This window comes from Limulus polyphemus, unplaced genomic scaffold (genome assembly GCF_000517525.1).
Source record: "Limulus polyphemus unplaced genomic scaffold, Limulus_polyphemus-2.1.2 Scaffold5821, whole genome shotgun sequence".
Classification (NCBI taxonomy): Eukaryota; Metazoa; Arthropoda; class Merostomata; order Xiphosura; family Limulidae; genus Limulus; species Limulus polyphemus.
In genome coordinates this window covers 18,269-40,647 of record NW_013671431.1, presented here as the reverse complement: position 1 = coordinate 40,647, position 22,379 = coordinate 18,269, and the positions used below count along the sequence as shown (strand labels likewise).

The following is a 22,379-nucleotide window of genomic DNA, read 5'->3' as shown; positions in this document are numbered from 1 at the left end:
ACAAGACCAAAGAAAGTCTTGAAGTACCACTAAGGCATCCAAGGCTATATTTCACCAATCAAATGGACTGAAAAATATTTATTTCAATGAAGTGACAATGTAATGTTGATTTAAATTGTTCTCTAAAGTTTTCATACCAAAACAAAAGCCATAGTCATGAGTAGTTAACTTTACTGCAACTACAAGAATACTTCAATTTTAATAAGCAGTTTTATTTTGTGATGAAATAGTAAAGCAGAATAAATAATAATAATTAGATTTTAAAAGCAGCAGTAACATGGATTGGAACTGTTACAACAGCGGAAGTCACGCGATGCTGGGAGCATGCACGCTGGAGTTTCTCGAAGGATCATGAATTTGCCCGCCAGCTCGAGTGTGATCTAGATGCCCTCTTTTTTAGTATATATACAAGCCTGCCAAATAAACCCAGCAGCAGATAGATAATTGAGTCACGCGAACAGTAGGCACCGTAAGTAAAGTATGTGAATCACTGTGATTTATAGCGTGTGTTATAAAGGTTGTTAAGTTTAAACTGACTGTGGAAATTCTATGTATTACAAAAAGTTGTATCGAGAAAGAATAAACTGGTTTAATTAAGAAAGGACTTGTATCACTGAAGTTCCTCGGAAAGAATTTCTACCGGAAATTATCAAACAAGCAGATACGTAAGAGAACATTGATTATGGTGCTTAGGAGTTGACTGCTACACTTGATACTTTACCAGCTCTAAACACTATAAAACAACTTGGGTCATAAAATATATAACAAAAATTTATATTCCAATTCTGCAAATGTCTTCTGATTCATTAGTAAAAAGATTAATTAATAAAACTGAAATGCTAAGCCTAATTGACTATTCAAAACTGCTAATGTTTGCAAAATTGATCAGTTTGTACATGTAGATGTATATTTTAAATTATGGTTATTGGAACCAAATAATCATAAGTAGTCTCTCAATACAACTTCATAAAGTGTGGTCTAAGTTAAAAACACATTATTATTTCAAAAACTTTGGAAATTAACTGAGAGAATTTTGAAGATTTACTTTTAAGTTCAAACTTTTCCTTCTAGTTAATATTGTTGAAAATAGTCTTTGCCTTTTGAAACATCATAGTCTACATTCAAGCAGAATTAGTAGATTGTATAGTCACCAATATATGTTCCTCTAAGAGGCACCCTTTTCCAGTCAACCTAATACAAATACTCTGCCTAAGATATCTGCTTGAGAAATTTGTCTTCATAAGCATATTTAGGTTTTTTTTTCTTTAGTAATCTTTCTGATTTCTTTTTCTTGTTCTTTTAATTTTTTTTCAAACTGACTGGCCTAAATAAGAAAGTATTCTGACAATATTTAAATTAATTTATTTTTTTATAGCAAGGCTACACAATGATCTTTTTTGTTTACCACAGGGAATTGAACCCCAAGTTTTACTACTGATCCACTATTGGACAAGAGGATTTGTAAAACTGTATTTGAGAACTTTTAGTATAACGGGTAAAGTCTAGTTTTATTTTGGGATAAAGAGAAAAGAGAAACAATTTCATGTGCTTAAAAGTTTTTATATGTTTACAAAACTATAATTTGATTTCTATAAGCAGCTTTTACTGACACCCAAAGTTATTCACCTCTTCAGAGTAGATGTCAGCTGGTAGAGGTGGGTAGTCACATTCTTCAATTTTCTTACAAAGTGAGTACAAGTTCATTCTTTCACCATAAAATGGTGATTGTAGAGCTGCCATCTGGAGGAAAAATTAAAAACAAAGTTCTAAAAATGTAGTGTACATATTCAATAAAAGCAATTTTCTGTTATTTCATAACTGTCCAAAACTCAAATCTTTAGAAGTTTTAATAATAGCACCAATCGAAAGACATTGATGAATAATAACTTTATTATTAAAATCACCATCTCAATAAAAATGTAAAAACATTTAAAGTATTGCTCTCCTTATATCTCCACATATTACCATATATACATTATTACCATAAACACACATTACCATGTATACATTATTACCACGTTCCTACAGAACTACAGAAGTATCTCCTTTATACCAGCAGAATAGTGCAAGAATACTACCAAATTTAAAATCTCTGTGCTGTGCACTATCAATCCTTGTGTACTTGTTCCCAAATGTAGCATTGCTTGCATACTGTGTTGACACAATGCAGTTACAAAAGTTCCCTATGTGATACTATTAGTTATGTGTACAACTTTTATCAATAAGGAAGTTTCTTATCACTCAAAACGTGTCCTTTACTCATCATTAGTCTATCTACAACTTTTATCAATAAGGTAGTTTCTTATCACTCCAAAACGTGTCCTTTACTCTTCATTAGTCTATCTACATCTTCTATCAATAAAGAAGTTTCTTATTACTCCAAAACGTGTCCTTTACTCATCATTAGTCTATCAACAACTTTTATCAATAAGGTAGTTTCTTATCACTCCAAAATGTGTCCTTTACTCATCATTAGTCTATCTACATCTTCCATCAATAAGGAAGTTTCTTATCATTACAAATAGTGTCTTTTCTAAGGTAGTCACTTGGTAAATAGCTATGCAATCTGCAAGGCTGAAGACAATTTAGTTTTTATAATTCATTTACATATTGTAGAAAATGAAGTAAACCCCACTTATACCCCCCCCCCCCCATCAAGGGTGTAGGATATTTTCTCCTGCACTACCAACTTAAGGGGTTACCCTACACACATTTGTTATACTATAAATACTATACTTAGCTTCCAGACAGACCTGCCTGATATAAATTATGGAAGAATACAATAGGTTTATTTCAAAAACTTCAAGAAAAAGTACACAAGATCAAAGTAATAAGGTAACCATCCCAGCTGTCAATACATTAAGTCAAAATATTAAACAACATCCAAACAAGCTTGGCTATGAAATTGTTTATTGTTTGTTGAATTTTATGCAAAGTTTTGTGAAGTGTATCTGCAGTAGCCATCCCTAATTTTGAAGTGATTGATTAGAGGTAAGGCAGCTAGTAAACAGCCCTCATTGCTAACTCTTTGGCTACTCGTGTCAAACAAATTGAGGTATTTAGCTTGTTATTCTAATAACTCCTCCATGGTCCCAAAATGTGATGCTATAGGTTTTGTGGTAACAGCATGCAAACTGTAGAATCTCAGCTCCACAGTCCAGCATACTAACCACTGGACCCCACTCAACCACATTTCTTATAATAAACAATTTTTGTCATTCAACACACACACATATGTATATTTTAAATAATTCCTTACCTCATACAACAAACAGCCAAGAGACCAAATATCTGATTTGAAATTGTATCCATGTTCATGAATTCTCTCAGGTGACATATAATATGGGGTTCCCACTGAGATAAGATAAGCACAATTAAAAATAGTCATCTCTCTCTCTCTCCACACACACACACATATACACATTCCAGTAAACCAAGAATATACAACTTTTAATGAGACACTGCTACAACATACACACACACACATATATATATATATATATATATATATTCCAGTAAACCAAAATTATACAAATTTTAATGACACACTGCTACAATATAACACACACACACACACACACATATATATATTCCAGTAAACCAAGGATATTCAAATTGTTATTATAATTATTTGAAGGAAATAAAAATCAATAAGTTAATTTAGTGCCTTGCAACATATTCAAAACTTTAACTGTACAAACTGGAATGTGAAAATGGAAGTATTAATTCATTACAGCCATATACAAGAGAGTATTTTTAAAACTTAGCCACATTCTAATGTTATGTATTTTAAGTAAATTATCTGTCATTATTCCATAATCTACAATATCATTCCTGAATATTATGAGTTCTTTAAAGACTTAAAAATTCTTAAATGAAGCAACAAATATATTTTGTATGTTTGTTTTGTTGGATTTTCTACAAAGCTATACGAGATAGCCACCCCTAACTTCAAAGTGATAGGCTAGAGGGAATTCAGCTATTCAACACCACTCACCGCAAACTCTTTCTTGACCAGAGTGGGAGTTTTTCTTATATATTTTGAATTCAAAAGACTAAAACCATGGAATTGTAGCTCCATACCAGTCTGTTTGGCCATATTTTGTAGATATAAAATTTTAATGTTTACTGAAGAAATCAGTACAATTTAAATAGTGGACTCTCATATGTATAACAGTTTCTAGTTACCACTGGTCAAATGACTAAAGTTCCATTCACTTTGAGATTTTATGACACAGGCTTTGAGAAATAAAGTACTGTATTCTCACATACACAACTGTTCTTAAATTCATCAGACCACTTGATACCTTTTCTATTAAGTTTCTGACATCATGTCAGGTATTTCTTACAATAAATTTAAGACTACAACCAACTTTTCCTCTCACTTTGGATACAAGTTCGTAGCCACTGGGGGCTATGTGAAATTTGAACCAACTTTTCCTCTCACTTTGAATACAAGTTCGTAGCCACTGGGGGCTATGTGAAATTTGAACCAACTTTTCCTCTCACTTTGGATACAAGTTCGTAGCCACTGGGGGCTATGTGAAATTTGAACCAACTTTTCCTCTCACTTTGGATACAAGTTCGTAGCCACTGGGGGCTATGTGAAATTTGAAAATAATTAATAAATTACATTCAACTAACCAATCATTCCCACATGAGACTTGGATAATTAGAATAGTCAAAAACGGTAATGATCGAAAACATTAATTTTGATTAAGTTGAACAACCTTGATTAATTGGAATTTATAATAAGAAATCATAATATCAACATTTTGATTACTTGAATAGATAGAATAATCAAAAATACTAATTATGATTAGTTTATTATTTTGTTACATTAATCCTTTATGATAATTGAATATTTTAAGTAATACTAATTGATTGTATTAATTCATTGCCCAGCTCTACTCATAACTTGCTGCCATTGAAAATCTCAGAACTCTATCCACCAACATAATTTATAAGAGCTCTCTAACAACAGTTAACAAATTTAATAAAATTCTAGCTGTCATTCTTGTAGACTAACTTAGGAAATTCTCTTTTTTTTCAAGGAATAATGATGTATTAGGTTTTGAAGACAATCATACCTTATTACAACAGGTAAACTATTAGAATTCAGAATATATAGTTTTTGTTATAAAAAACTAAACGAAATCTTTAACTACGTGTTAAATTCTTCAGCACATGTTGTATTCAATTTTCTTGCAGCCATGGCTGCCTATTTGTACACAAAACTGAGTATTTAAAACCATTTAAAAAATCACTTTAACAACTGATACTATAACAATAATTTGGTGACTAATATAATCATTATGTTTATACACTCTTTAGTAGGTCTACAAGTAATAGTATTTTGTGTTGTTGTTCTATCTGTACAAGTTAAAATTGCTGTTTTTTTCTATTAACAACTAAAGAAAAGAAGACCAATCAGAAAACTATAATCAACAAAGTATAATATCACACAATGCTGAATTTAAAGCAAGCACTACACCTAAAGCTTATTTGCTGGTTTCACATACTACAAATATCTTTACATGCCAAGTTCAACATAAAATCTTCAGGCAGGGAGTGTAGCTATCACTTTTATAACTTACAATATTTTATCTTACCTAAGGAATGAGCTGCCGTGGTTCTTGAACTGAAAAATCGACCAAGCCCTAGATCACCCAGTTTCACAACTCCCTGGGCAGTGATGAATACATTTGCGGGCTTGATATCTGTAATACGTATGCATATCAGTTCACTTATTTTACTTAGCATATTCCAAACATTTAATCTATGTTACACTAGGTTTGACCCATAAACTCAATGATTATTAATTAGTTAACTTTTACATCTTACACTTATAATACAACAATTCTCAGTTATCTTGTTAGTATGTGAAGAAAAATAATGATACCAGTACAAAGTTATTGGTCATCTAACATGGCATGCTTAGAAAATTCAAAGTTCGGCTAGTACATTCTTAGGGCATGCTTCCTAGGATTTGTTTTTATTTTAATTCACAATTCAAAAATTGTTACTTTTCTATTTTGAAGGACAACAAGTACTTGAAAGACCTAAGCACATTTCACTGTGGTCTCAGTTTTTCCAAAACATTTCTTGATACTTGAAGCAAAATTCAAGATTTCCCAGACCTGCAAACGCACGCATAGAAAAGGTTATTTCAATTTTTCCTCACAATTCTATCCACATAACTACTACTTTAGTTTGTAATTTGGTTTTAAAGAGTAATAAAAACTTCAAACATATATATTTCATACTGCAGTACTACATACAAAAAAATTCAAACACAAAAAGCCAAAACACTACATGATCACAGATATAACACATCAAACATCCCTTGTTAATGTGGACTACATTATACTGAATGAAAGAGCATAATATACATACAACATTCTATAATACTATAATAGCACACCAAGTCAGAGACGTAGACCATACAGAAACATGGAATAGTGTTATAATAATTAGATATGAACCACACACAAGAAACAGATAAAAATTTTCTTTAGTCACCAAACTAATAGCATACTCAGTCAACCTATCGTAGAAGTCAGTAAAACTCAGATAACTCCATCATGAAACTATTCAGATAGTTGGTTCAAGGCCTAATGGGAGACTGCTGATGAATCAGTAGTATATTTTTTCTAACTAAAAAACCCGTAACCAAATTTCAGCTCCTTTTAATGATGTACACACAGTCCTTAATAACTAGTATCTCATTAGAAAAATTATATAATTAATAATTAGGCTCAGGTGAACCTATAGGTTACTAACCATGATATATGGTCACCACGGCTTCGTTACCAGTTTTGATAATCAAAAACGTATTGTAAGATTCCAAGAAAATTTTAACAGCTACTAAACTCCTCTCTGTGCATGACCAGTTTGAATGTACATGTTCTGGAGTCTTGGTAATCCAAAACGTACTGTAAGATCCCAAAAAAATTTCACCAGCAACTAAACTTACCTCTGTGCATGACCCGTTTTGAATGCATATGTTCTAGAGCACTACAAAGCTGCACAAAATACTTCCAAACTGTCTTCTCTGGAATCAGTCGCATCTGTCGTTTGAAATGCTGTCAAATATACAATACAGACAGTGTAATAATCAAAGCTTGACTATCTAAGTCAGTATATGAGTTTAAAACTTAAAGTCTTAATTCTTTAACCTTATCATTGCATAGCATTCTCAAACTATCTCAAATCAGTTACATTTATCTAAATATCATACTATTTCTAGTCAGGTGGTTCTAGTTCTTTTAAAAGATTAAAGTTGGTTGATTTATTCTATATTTTGAATTTGATTCTTAACACTAAATCTGGATAATTCAATTGAACAATGGAAGTAGAAGTTAAAAATTTTTTATATAATTTTTATGAACACAATTACAACTTTTAATGATAAATGCTCAAGTTGTTGTCATATGAAAATGTACACTATATACACATAGAAGTGCCCTGATAATAGTCTGAATAAATGTTTAATAACTGCTATAAAAATCATCTAACTATATTTTTATAATGTAAATAGTTTGAAAATCTTTACTGACACACACACACATATAAATATATATACACATACACACAAACACATATAGAATTTGCCTGTATTTACGTAAAATTCAATGTTTCTCTAGCCATTTTGTCACGCATAGATTGAACATGTTCTCTTGAGCCCTCTCACACTTAGTGTCCTATTTTGTTACCTTATTTGCATATATATATATATAGTATTTCAATTTTTTGCCAACATATCAAATGCTTTTTTTTGCCCATAATAAATACTATGTATATGTATGACAATATTCTTTAAAAAAAATAAAATATCAAAATTTCATGACACACATTGCAAATGAAACTCTCTCTCAAACCTGTCTCATCTCTGAGCAACCAGTCTTTTAAAAAAAATGGAAATAAGAACTCTCTGTTGTCCCTAATAAATTATTTACTGTAATGGTTAATTTCCTGTATTTTAACAGCGATGAACACATATAAAATAAGTTGCCTTAAGCAATCATTTAGCTATTTTTGCTAAAAAACTAAGTTACACAAGAGAAACTTATAAAAACAATTAGCCCATCTTCATGTTCGTTGTTAAACCCAACATTATACAGTGGGCTATCTGTGCTATGTCTCTCACAAGTATCAATAGAACACATAAAACACAAAAAAGGGAAGAAGATCTGCATGCACATATAAACAATAACAAAAATACACTAATTGTTCTGCTCTCCAAAGAAAGGTGTATTAGCTGAAATCAGACTGTCAATAACTAAACGTATTATGAGTGATAATATAAACTGGCTTATGAAGCTTGAATTACAAACCACCAAGTAATAAAACTAAAACATTGCTACAAGGTACCTCAGTTAGGCCTAAACTTTACAGTGGTTAATATAAAATGTTGCCAGATAGTCTATAGAGTACAAGGGTATGAGAAGTCAGATGTTTATATCATGATATTAACCTAACAACACATCAACCTTTTTGTAAGTACACAAGATTGACAGTAAAAAGGTTTTTTTTTTTTTTTACAAAGACTAAACACACAGACATATACTTAAAGTAATTAGAACTGTAACACAGTAGAGAATGAGATTAAGGTCTATACATTTAACCTAACATTAACTATATACACACACACACACATACATATATATATATATATATATTAAGACACATGATCTTGAACTCCTAGACAATGTCAGTTTCATCCACAAGCCCTTGATAATTCTGTGAATACAGTTACACAATTACAAAGACATTACATCCCAAACTCACCTTAATCATTCTTGACAGGTCTCCTGCATCAGCTAACTCAAGAACAATGTGTAATTCATTATCTTCTATAAAAGATGCCAAATATTTGATGACGTTGGGATGATTTAATTGCTGAAGAGAAAAACAAAACAAAAGAAGTATGAAATATTACATACAAAAAAAACTCATAACTAATGTTTGAATGCTTAAATTTCAATCAAATTTCTCAGTTATTCTAACTATCCAGTAATTGAAATATTGCCCTTATGATTTTGTATTATTAGATGTGAGTAATTCAGGTTTGTTCAGCTTAATCGATTGGTGTTGTAGCTCATGAAAATAATAAGTCAATCAAAATTATGGTTTCCATTTATTTCTGTTTTTGATTACCCCAAATACCCAAGTAATTGAAATACTGTCATTATGTTTGTTTGTTGTTAAGCACAAAGATATACAATGAGCAAGCTGTGCTCTTTCCATCACAGGTATGAATACCCAACTTGTAACATTTTAAGTTGTTTTATTCACCACAATTTAAAGTAATAAATATTTTTTTACAGCAATTTCACAACAATAATCAATCACTTGAATGTAATCAATTAATGAGCATGACAACTGATTTGATTAGTAAGTTCCATTAATTCCTCAGCTCTAATTTTGAGCATTTCACTTTTTTTTGCTTCTAAGAATATAGATAGTGAGAATTAACTATATCACATGAAATTAACCCTAAAATATAATTTTATAAGCTAACATATGGGTGCTGTGTTTCTGGTATAAACTAGAGTTAATGTGTGTATCGCGTGACATGATTTATGCAGCATACAAAACAATGACTACAAGTTTTCAAGTAACTATTTCAAATATTACATCTAATTCTTAATACATGTATATCAGCTCACTTGACAGTTTTGATTAAACAGTTTGGTTTCCTTTTTTTCCCAGTAAAATAAAAACCTCTTCCCCTAACTATTAACTACCAGGCATTTAATCATTTTGTCTATGGTGGTTTTGAGAAAACAGTAAATGTGTTAAGAGGTCACTTGCTCCATCCAACTGTTAGTAAATAGATGTTTCTCTTAAGCCTTAAGCAGTTAATTTTCTATCTACAGATGCCACATAGAATGAGCTAGTAAAAACAAATCTTTTTTAACCTTTCTACTACAAACATAATTTCTCATCTGTAGCCAACTAAAGACCAGTGTGTAATTAACTTGATGCAGAGTCAGCTCTCATGCCAATCAGTGTTGTAAGATATTTTCTTTTCAAATGTCAAAGAGAAATGATCTACTAATACTTACTATTTTATTTTATATGACTCAAAATACTTTCTGGTTCTTCAAACTATAAATGAAAAGCTATAAAATTAACAATGATGTTTTGTTTTACTTGAACCAGATATGATGAAACCCAAATGGAAGAATCTGATAATGGGTAACACAACACGGGAGTAAATACCTGCAAAATGCTATAATTATTATTTTAAGAAAATGGGAATTCACAACACCATTCTCAATTAATTACCTAGCCTCTGTTCCTTATCTGCTTTTAACAACACATGGTCTAGCCTCTTTAAGTAACACATAGCCTTGCTTCTGTTCCATAGTTGGTATTAACAACACATGGTCTAGACTCTTTAATTAACATGTAGCCTTGTTTCTGTTCCTTAGCTGCTTTTAACAACATATGGTCTAGCCTCTTTATGAAACATTTAGACTAGCCACTGTTCCTTATCTGCTTTTAACAACACATGGTCTAGCCTCTTTAAGTAACACATAGCCTTGCGTCTGTTCTGTAGTTGGTATTAACAACACATGGTCTAGCCTCTTTAATTAACATGTAGCCTAATTTCTGTTCCTTAGCTAGGTTTAACAACATATGGTCTAGCCTCTTTATGAAACATTTAGACTAGCCACTGTTCCTTATCTCATTTTAACAACACATGGTCTAGCTTCTTTAAGTAACACATAGCCTAGTTTCTGTTCCCTAGCGGGTTTTAACAGCATATGGTATAGCCTCTTTAAGTAACAGATAGCTTAGCCGCTGTTCCTTAGCTGGTTTTAACAACACATGGTCTAGCCTCTTTAAGTAGCATGTAGCCTAGTTTCTGTTCCTTATCTGGTTTTAAGAACATATGGTCTAGTCCCTTTAAATAACATTTAGCCTAGTTTCTGTTCCTTAGCTGATTTTAACAACATATGGTCTAGCCTCCTTATGAAACATTTAGCCTAGTCTCTGTTCTTTTATGGTTTTAAAAACCTATGGTCTAACCTCTTTAAGTAACACATACCTAGCCTCTATTCCTCATCTGGCTTTAACAACAGATGATCTAGCCTTTTTATGAAACATTTAGCCTAGCCTGTGTTCTTTTCTGGTTTTAAGAACATATGGTCTAGTCCCTTTAAATAACATTTAGCCTAGCTTCTGTTCCTTAACTGGTTTTAACAACATATGGTCTAGCCTCTTTAAGTAACATGTAGCCTAGTTTGTGTTCCTTATCTGGTTTTAACAACACATGGTCCAGTCTCTAAGTAACACATAGCATAGTCTCTGTTTCCTAGTTAGTTTTAAGAACATATGGTCTGGACTTTTTTATGAAACATTTAGCCGAGCCTCTATTCCTTATCTGGTTTTAACAATATATGTTCTAGTCTCTGTTCCTTAGTTGCTTTAACAACACTTGGTCTAGCTTCTTTATGAAACATGTAGCCTAGTTTTTGTTCATTATCTGAATTTAACAACATATGGTCTAGCCTCTTTATGTAACACATAGCTTAACTTCTGTTCTTTTTCTGGTTTTAGAACATATGTTCCAGTGTCTCTATGAAACATTTAGCCTAGCCTCTGTTACTTATCTGGTTTTAACAACATATGGTCCAGCATCTTTAAGTAACATTTAGCCTAGACTATGTTCCTTAGTTGGTTTTAGTTTCAGGTTGAGAGTTGTAATATTTAATTTTATCTCTTGATTAGTGAAAAGAGATGCTATAGATAAATTTAACTGGAAATTGTGTAGTTATTGTGTTGTGAAGAGAAATCAAGACCAAGCACAAGCATTATATTTTTTATTATACATTAACAGAAAAAACTTACCTGTAACAGATTAATCTCCTTCATACAGTCTATTCTAGCTTTAGCATCCATCATTTCAAAAATCTGAAAACAAAGATTATACAAAATATTTTGTGTGTGTGTGTGTGTGTATATATCTATATATAATCAAAATCCTTCAGTTACAATGTTCCTTTGAATTTCATCACTATGAACAAACTTGCCCATTGCTTGAATAAGTGGTAAAGGTTAACTTAATTATCACATCCAATGTTTCAGCAAGTTAAACTTCTGATTTTGAATTGCCCAGTACTACAAAAACAAAAAACTTAAATATTTATTCTCTTTATATGTACATAATGTATGGATTTTTAGAGACACTCACTACAATGGTTTTATGAAATTCCTTACTTCAGTTCTTTAATATTATTCCCCAAAATGCCAACGAAAATAGTAAAAAGGATTTACATGGTTTACATAAAAATAATTTTGTCGGTATGATATATGTACGATATGTACAAATCAGTGGTATAATACAGCATACAGTTACCATGGTTTGTAAAAATACAAGCAGCACACACACACACACAGCTATATTCATATTGTGCAGTCTGTTATTCTAATTAAGCCCACAATATGTTACCACTTTGTGATGTCTTTTTTGTTGTAAAAATTAAGTATTTTTTCATTGTTTCATCAGAGTATATTCACAGTATTGTTATAGAAATATTAAAAATTTTTTAAACACATTTCTTAAATTCAGTGTTTCTAAAATTCACTTTAGTATCAAGTGAACAGTGCATAGATTGAATATTGTTAAATATCATAAAGAAAAAACTGTCACTGGAATGTATATGAATGGCACACACAAAAACGTATATTGCAGTGACAGTTTTTCCCATGTTTGGGGTTTAAGGTTCAGAGGTTAATATTTAGTATTTAACTCATATTAGGAACAGTAAAAGTATTCACAGAATGCAAAGAGGTAAAAAAAGAAAAACATTTATTTATAGTAGATCCACATGCTGCTAAACAGAATACAAAATGATTGAATAGGCTTTTTTCTCAGTAACTCAGTGAGTAACTGGTACTGTGTATATATTGCATAATGGGTAACATATAGCAAACAATGACAACTAAAATTATCATATAACTTGTAAATGAAAAGTCAAAAAGTCTGCAATCATCCTTATAGATATAATGTAAATTTGATAAACTTACTTGCACTTTTTTAAGAGCTACCATACTTTTGTCTAACTTGCATCGAGCTCGATATACAACACTAAATTGTCCTTTTCCAACCTTTTTCTCAATGTCAAAATTAGACAGTGTCCCATAGATGGAGTCATTAGTGGTAAGTTTTGCCAATTCACTGTCAATGCTGGCCATTTTTGCTGACAAGGGAATAGAAAAGACTGCTGATGATGAAGAGTAACGTCGACAATAGCTAGTGTGAGGATAATTCATGAACCTAGAAAGAAGAAAAAATCTGATTAAAATTTTTTTTTTTTACTGTAAGATAAATCAACAGACAAATACAAGTTTCTCAGAAGATCTGTTAAAAATAAGAATTGCTCACATTGAATAACATCTATGCATGTTACTAAAATAATTTTTAAGTGAACACAACATAAAAATATGCACATTAACACATTGTAACAATGCTGCTACAAATTTCACTTTATGCATGCATGTGAAAGGTTTTTAAAGAGTTTCCTCACATGACTCATAATTATGTTCCTGTACCATGCAGCTTGGATCAATAAAGGCCAACAAAGTCTGTGTTTATCAATACATATTACAAGAATAGTAACCCACAATGTTTAATACTTGAAACTAGAACAAGTTATGTGGTACCAGACTTACATTAAATATTATTTATTACATGCTCATAACAAGTTATTTAATATCAGACTTACATTCAATATCATTTATTACATACTCATAACAAGTTATGTAGTATCAGACTTACATTCAATATTATTTATTAAATGCTCATAACAAGTTATTTAGTAACAGACTTACATTCAATATTATTTACTACATGCTCATAACAAGTTATGTAGTATCAGACTTACATTCAATATTATTTATTACATGCTCATAACAAGTTATTTAGTAACAGACTTGCATTAAATATTATTTATTACATGCTCATAACAAGTTATTTAATATCAGACTTACATTCAATATTATTTATTACATGCTCATAACAAGTTATGTAGTATCAGACTTGCATTCCATATTATTTACTACATGCTCATAACAAGTTATGTAGTATCAGACTTACATTAAATATTATTTATTACACACTCATAACAAGTTATGTAGTATCAGACTTACATTCAATACAAACTGTGGAAGTAAACTGAGTAATTTCTATTTCATGTGTATATTTAAATGTCTTTAATAAAGCACACAACACTGATAGGTATTGTTACAAGGTGGTTATATCGATGAATGTTAAATCCATCAGATGATTGATGAAATTTGAAAAAGAAATTTTTAACAATTATGAATATTTAAAAGTGTTCATTTATTCCAAAATTGCCAATAAATATAAAGATTTAAAATACATAAGAATAAAATTATTCATGTCCACTGGGCTTGATAATTTAAATTATTTTCTATTTTAGTTCTTTATCAAAAAGCAATAAGTAACGCATGATTTAATAACATCTCATTAAATATAAGTTTGTCTATCTTGAAATTATGTATGAAAAAGAAATCCCTCAAATGACTGATGGGATTTGAAAATGAAATACAATTGTATAGTTAATTTTTTTTGCAAGCTATGAATATAAATAGTGTTTCTGTTTTTTGTCCTAAACATACCAGTAATGATTAAAAATACATAGACTGTATGTACATTTATCCCATGTAATGAAAGAGGAAACTGGAAAAAAATCCATCAGTACCCCTTATAAATCTGAATGACAGTGTTTACAAACTAATGTTGGTTATAATTTTTCTCTATTTCCACATAGCACATACAAAGACAAGTGTGTGTGTGGGGTGGGGGGGTGGGGAGATCTGAGCAAAAACTATCACCTTCCTGGTTGGATCCCCTAAGGATACATAAAAAGATTGGTGACAAACAGTTTAGCAGTTTTAAGCAGGCATAAACACACAGGGACTTTTGTCCAATAACTGTTTAGATAATGTCACGATGTAACTGTATTATCTATACAAAAACATTACATTGCACAGTTATGGTTTTATAAATTAAATGAGTTGAAAATCCTCACCTCTGCTTGATCAAGACTAAAATAAATCATATTTAATGAAAGTTTCTCTAAAGGAAAATTTGAATATTAAATTCTCTAAATGCAAACTTTTGCAAGCTTATTCTTTATATTCCAGCACACATGGTCTTCCTTTAAATATCTGCAGGAAATATGGATGCAGCTTTTTATCTTCATCATCAATTTGGTCTACCAAATCATCCCTATAAAAAACCAGAAGGAAAAAAATGTGGGTTTAAAATGTTTACATTTTCTTTGAAAATGCATTTCACATAGGTACTCATCTCTCTACAAAACTACTGAAAAGGGTTTTGCACATGAGCCAAGCCTTTGAATGAAGATCCAATCTCAACTTGCATTAACATATACGGTACTTGTCTGATGCAACCACCTGACTGGCCTGACTATCAGGAACAGTCTGGTTTTTAGTGTAGAGGTGGTTTGCACTACACATCTAGTCCTACGTTCAATTGAAAGACATGTCTACTTGGTCTCAAAAATACAGGATTACACTGACCCAAAGAGGAACTCTCTATACTGACCTCCCCAGTGGCTTGGGAATAGGGAAGCAAGAGTTCTGTTTTTACTCTAATAGAAAAAAATGAGAATACTTTGCATAGAGGAGAACAATGGAGAGGTACATGGACTGAACAAGAATATTCTGTTATCTGCATAAGATCACAAAGATAGATTGTACAATGGAATACTACAAATGGGGTTAACATGGGCAGATGTGCATAATATTTTCTGTCATCTCCCACTCAATCCAGGTTTCAGAAGAGAAAAGTATTCCCTATGAAGGAACAGTGGCTACCTAGTAGGTTCCATAACATCCAGTATATATAAATATAATATTGGTGATGTTGAAACTGTAAAAAAATAAGTGATAACTTACCACCTTAGAGTTTTTGTAAAGATTAAAGAATAGCAAATAGAGCTAGATGTAACTCAGACAGATGAAACTGCAATGCAGTGTAAGAATTGGACAGAAATGTGTCAGGGAGTTGTCTCCACCCCTGCAATATTTCATCTAAGGGATGTTGACAGCTAGAGGCAAGAGAAACCATGAGAAACCAAACGTTATGGAAGGTGACATGAAAAAGAGGAAAGGTGTCACCTCATATGGAGGAATAAACAGGTGGGACAAGTTGTTAAACCCAAATAATCAAAATGGAAGGAACTAAATCATGAGAAGAGGAGGAATCATATGGCAAGAAAATGCAATGCTGAATACCTTGAAGGTGGGCAGTACAAGCAAGATATCACTGAGTTAGCCCTAAAACACTCAGGATTGGAAAAATCATACAGAGATTTTTCTTTTGTTTCTTTGTTTTTAATTATGGATAAAGCTACATAAGGGCTATCTGTGTTCTGTCCACCACGGGTATTGAACAACGGTTTCTAGCATTGTAAGCCCACAGATATACCGCTGTGCCACTGGGGGGCCCATACAGAGAAGAAAGGGAGAAGACATCTGATCATGCACCTTCCCAGATAGCTCATGTCATGGGGAGGAAGGAGCAGCCAGGTAATAAAATTAACCTGCCTCTGTAATAAATAGTGTGGGAGGTGTCCAAGATAAAAATGTCAGAGTGGCATCTCCTTCAAGGGAGAAAGAGAAGAAAAGTCTTTAGAAAAAAAAATGATAGAGGGAACAGGTGACCAAAGGTTTGAACATGGGACATTTGAAATCTCTGAGACTGAAAGAGAGGTTCTAGTCCAAATGCAAAACCAGGTGATTGATAAGAAAGCCTCAAGAGAGATCTGTAAGAACAGGAGAAAGGAAAGAAGAATGACCAGGAAGGAGATGGAAGGTCATTGACAGTAGTTACAAAGGTGTTAAGGAGAGAAGGACCAAAGTGGGAATAAATACACTCATATATCAGAGAATGTAGAGACCACTATGTAAAGGATCCAGTCTTAGTGAGACAGCCAATCCACTGTCAAGTTTGAAGCCTCAGTGAAAATTGTCAAGTTCTTTTCTGGACTGAACTTTTTTCACAGATATAAAAAAGACAGGTTCTTTATTAACTCAAAGCTGCACAAAGGATTATCTGTGCTATAGCTCTTATGCTGACTATTGAGTGTCTGGGGGAGGGTAAGATGGTCATGGAGGGCCTAACTAGAAAACCCACGAGATGGTTTCCAAAGAAAAAAAAAGGAGATCGAAGCTCAGTGATTGCACCCTTCAAGCAAATACTCTCAGAGCCCAATTAAAAACATATAGGCCATAGCCAAACCAAAGGGAAGGACCCAGAACTAAAAACTCAATTGTCATGGACAAACCAAAAAGAGATAGGAGGTTGAACAAATCAAAATGTGATGAAATGCATCTGAAATATCGACCTTGGTCATCCACAGAATGGGAGAGAACATCCACCTCACACCGAGAAAAATGTTATCTTGAACTGAGGGGTGAAAAGAAATTGGTTCTATGATGATAGATCTATGGAGGGATGCCAATCTCCTCTCTTCTCAGGAACAAAAAGATAAGAGTAAAACAGAAGTTACAGCCTCTTCAAGGCACCCAAGACTCAAGGGATTTGTTGAGGGGGTTGGAAAGACAACAGAAGAAAAGGAGGTGGAGTGTGGAAAGACAGAAAAAGCCCATGAGATAGCACCTGTGTGAACCAAAGATCTTCTGGAAAGGAAATCCACAAGTGCATAAAATGTGAGAGATCAGTTTCCACTGGACTGAAGCCAAAGGATGTTGCCAGAAATAAGTCACCTGTATAATGATCAGCCATTCAAGAGGGGGGAACAAAAGAAAGTAACAAAAACCAAGAAATAGGTGAACCTACCAAGCCCCAAGGAAACAAAACCTGTTGGGACCCCATAAATTGAGTAAAACAGAAAACCAATCACTTGCAGTGCAGAGGAAAAAATAAGCTTTTGGTAATACATAATGTGCTTAAGTAGAATAATATGCATGAAGGATGTGTTGCCCTCCAATTGGTGCATGCACAAAAAATGTTTTGGCAGTAGCAATGAGTAGTATTTCTGACCTTTAACATTTATGAGCTGAAGCTGAAAAGATCCACAATATTATTCTACTTTTTCCTTTTTTTTATTCATAAAACTAGCAACAACAAAATAAAATAAAATTCACTAGCAATAAATCTTTAATGTGCATGAGTCTATGAAAGAACTGTTAGCACAGAACATATAGATAACACCATGAATTATTCTATATAACTCAATCTGACCTTCATTTCCTAAATGCTCACCCTCAATAAATTAGATTAATAAGCTCAAACTAAAAATCCTCATCATCATATCATCCAGAATACTCCCAGCTAAGAGTCTAGTGAAAAGGAAACACCCATATATGAAAAAATCAATGACATTACGGTCCACGAATAAGACTATAAAAAGAACCCATATATGAAAAAATCACTGCACATTAAGATCCATGAATATGACTATAAAAGTAATAAAAGGTAATGCCCTACATTTCTGACCCTCAAAGATGTTTGCCATTTGAAAAAAAACAATGGATATTTTGGTAGATTTAATACAAAAACTATTTGAAATCAATTCAGCAAAAGAATATATACATATCTTAATTTTTACCAAATGATCAATTTCATATGAGTAATCCAGAGCAGTAGTTCTCAAACTTCTTTTATTCACTGACCACCTGAATGTTTTTTATCTCAGTGTACTAAAAAAAAAAAGTAAGGTACAACATAAGCTAAGTCTTACAAAACATATATCAAGAAAAAATACACAAGTTACAAAACCACTTATTTGATTAAAGCCAAAATCCATACCTAACCTAAGTAAAATATTATTAAAAGTACGTGCAGTGACTTGACAAGTTTCTTGAACAATCTTTAAGCTATCAGAAAGAATGACAAAAGTACACTATGCAGAACATTTTTTTAAGTTTCAGCCAGCTGGTTACAATATGAACTAACCACAGTGCTTTAGGCCTGCAACTGGCTGTTAACCTACACGTAAACGGCTTTTCCAGTTTATCTATATAACATCAGTTACAGCATTTCACTCACGTCAAAATGTTATTGTACAGGTTATACTACAAAGATGAATTATTCCTACTATGATCACACATCAAATTAAATAAAAATGTCTTAATACAACGTATATTTTCATTCTTTAAATGACTGTTTTCAATACATTACTTTAAGTGCATTCTTATAATAATAAACGAGTACAAGTAAAAAATACATATAAACACATCAAATAGTATCGTTAAGTATTACTGAATTTTGAAACATGACAAAGACTTCCTGCCAGGACAACATATCTCTGAATTATTCCAATTTGAATAACTTTTCTATAGGAACTCAACATTACTTGACAGTGTTTATCAGATACTTTCCTGTCATTGCTAACACCGATTTCCTTTAAAATTAAAACAACACACTATACAATAAATGTAAACCTTAAAATACTTCAGTGATGGCTAGTCCTACACCAGCCATTAATAAAAAGTTGGCATGGATTAAAACCTGTAATATTCTTGCCAAAAACAAATTTTCAACAAAATCCTTCATGCAGTCAAAAACTTAACCTTACATGTGTGAACAGATATTTGCTATTGTGCCAAACTCAAATGTTTTTATATATTTTAAAAACAACATGCACTTGAATCAGCATATTAACTTGTATGGATAATCTCTAATGAGTGTTTTACACTTGTATAAAAGCAAGCTGTAAATGTCAAGTTTATACATACATATATAGATCAACAATGCAGTGCAACTACATATCATTTAGCATAAATAAGCCAAGATACAGTACCAAGTATTTCATATACACAATAAAGTATTAAATTTACATAATGTATTTGTTCATGAGCTACAATCCTGAAACAATTAAATATTAATTTAGATGTTTACACAGAATATTACATTTATATTTTCTATATCAAAAGGTTATTTATTCCCATACAAATATGAATGTGGTGGTCAGTTTAATTTTAAAACAATTCTATGTACTGGTAGCTAGCTGCTTTCCACAACACGTTCCTGCTTTCATGTTGACTTTATTGTAAATAAAAATAAGAAAAACTTTTTTGGTATATTTGTTTGCTATTTTAGTTGCCATGGATTCTGAATTCACAATATTGATAAGTAAGTACATGCAAAAGCTCTTGTGTTAATCATCTTGTATTTTCATATTCAAGTTTAGAGAACAAACTTTGGTTTTCTAAGAAAGTGTGATAATCTTTTGATATTAAAGAAAGGCTTTAGTAAGCATCCAGGTTTATTGATTTTCTCACATTATTAGATCACTATGAAGTAATAGCAATGTTACCATGGCAACTGGGATAGGTGTGTGTGTGACTAAACTCCAAAAGGTGTAGATCAATATGGTAAAGAGAACAGGCAGTCAATGTTTGTCACAGCTGGATGCTATCTATGAATTGTTACCATTCAAGGTTGTATAAGACAAGACTTACGTGTAGTTGTTACAGTTATTGAGCCTGCACTTCCATGATTCTCAGCTAGAAGGCAAAATAAAATTCCCTGACTCTGAAATATTTTCCCCTGAACAAAATTAAAAAACAAACAAACAATTTCTGACAGTCTTCCACCACTTTTTCCATTGATTCAACTGATTTAACCTACAGTCTTCAGATAGAATATTATAATGATGATTCAACTGATTTAACCTACAGTCTTCAGATAGAATATTATAGTGATGATTCAACTGATTTAACCTACAGTCTTCAGATGGAATATTATAGTGATGATTTAATATTTGAAGCAGATATGTTTTAATTAGCATAAAAAATGTACATATCACAAATATTGTAATATATATCTGATGTTCAAGGACATTGGTAAAATATAAAATTTCTCTGATCTAATCTAAACCTCCACAGCATTTTTCTGACTTGGATAAATATTTTTTTCCCTGAAATTTTCCTTGAGTAGTGAGGACACCACTATCTTAGTTTATACAATCAAAGATGGTAAAGAACAAGAACAATCTGCAGTTGGAGAAGACATATTGCATCTTGTGTACACATTCTTTTCAGGGGTGTGGGAGTGAAGAAAGGGTTTAGACAAACTACAATAATAAAGAAAATTTTTTACAATGAGCAGTTGTAAAGCTTATGATCTTAAAAAAAAACAGCAAAGATGCTGAGCTAATCATATATCACCTATATTCATATTTCTTATGACAACCAACTATTACAATGAATAGAAGTTCACGCATTAAAAAAAGGTACAGTTTTGACATGAAAGCTGTACAGGTTTATCCCTTTAAGCAGATAATATATATATATATATATATATCTACTTCATGAGAAAAGAAACAATTACAATCTGATAGTTTATCCTCTCCAGATCTAAATGTTATATTGTGCATAGCTAATCTTCACCAACAACAAAAAATGGAAGTGACTGTCATATAATGATGCCCACAGTGGTGGAAGGGCATTCAGTGACAGGATTCAAACCCACTACTTGAAGATTGTGAGTCAAGCACCTAACCATCAGGCCAGATGGAGAGGAAAAAAAGACAAACTTATTAAAACCTAAATCCAATAACTAATGAATATAAAAAGAAAGTCACTTTAAAAAGTTGAAATGGTCAGATAACAGCTAAGAAAATAATGAAGCACATTTTTAACGGTTTTTGTCAAATCTGTGTAAATATCATATTAGATTAACAATAATGCATAAAAATCTCGAAGTTAATGAATTTGTTGCTTACACATTATATGTATGAACTACTTGCAAATTTCAGAATTCTTAGAATAATTAACACAAATGTTCACAACAATAACAAGTCTACCCATCTAATCTGAAACAAAATCAATAATGTAAATATATTACTAAAGTTACTTTGTATAATGTTTAAAACTTAATAAAAAATACTTAAGTAAAAACACAGTTCAAAACTTTTTCAAGAATAAATTTACTTTTAGTAGCTTTATAACTAGTGCATGTATAGTTTTACATTATCTTGCCTACTAGAACATTGACTTGCATGTATAGTTTTACATTATCTTGCCTACTAGAACATTGACTTGCATGTATAATTTTACATTATCTTGCCTACTAGAACATTGACTTGCATGTATAATGTTACATTATCATGCCTACTAGAACATTGACTTGCATGTATAATTCTACATTATCTTAACTACTAAAACACTGACTTGCATGTATAATTCCACATTATCTCAACTACTAGAACACTGACTTGCATGTATAATTCTACATTATCTTAACTACTAGAACACTGACTTGCATGTATAATTCTACATTATCTTACCTACTAGAACACTGACTTGCATGTATAATTGTATATTATCTTGCCTACTAGAACAAT

The 22,379-nt window shown here is 31.7% G+C and overlaps 1 protein-coding gene across 4 annotated transcripts in view; it reads right to left on the bottom strand.

Annotated features, from left to right (window-relative positions):
* LOC106473028 (serine/threonine-protein kinase Nek7-like) overlaps positions 1-22,379 on the bottom strand; it is a 48,349-nt gene that overhangs the window by 9,661 nt on the left and 16,309 nt on the right. For 2 of the 4 annotated variants that reach the window (XM_022401539.1, XM_022401540.1), the window contains 8 exons: positions 18,639-18,729; positions 13,042-13,291; positions 11,863-11,925; positions 8,791-8,901; positions 6,977-7,085; positions 5,613-5,720; positions 3,260-3,354; positions 1,627-1,740 (listed from right to left, as the gene is read on the bottom strand). In XM_022401539.1, coding sequence (XP_022257247.1) covers positions 1,627-1,740; positions 3,260-3,354; positions 5,613-5,720; positions 6,977-7,085; positions 8,791-8,901; positions 11,863-11,925; positions 13,042-13,291; positions 18,639-18,655 — 867 coding nt within the window. In that variant the 5' untranslated portion in view covers positions 18,656-18,729. The remainder of the gene's footprint in view (positions 1-1,626; positions 1,741-3,259; positions 3,355-5,612; positions 5,721-6,976; positions 7,086-8,790; positions 8,902-11,862; positions 11,926-13,041; positions 13,292-18,638; positions 18,730-22,379) is intronic. The other 2 variants (XM_013933703.2, XM_022401538.1) reach the window with 1 other exon arrangement.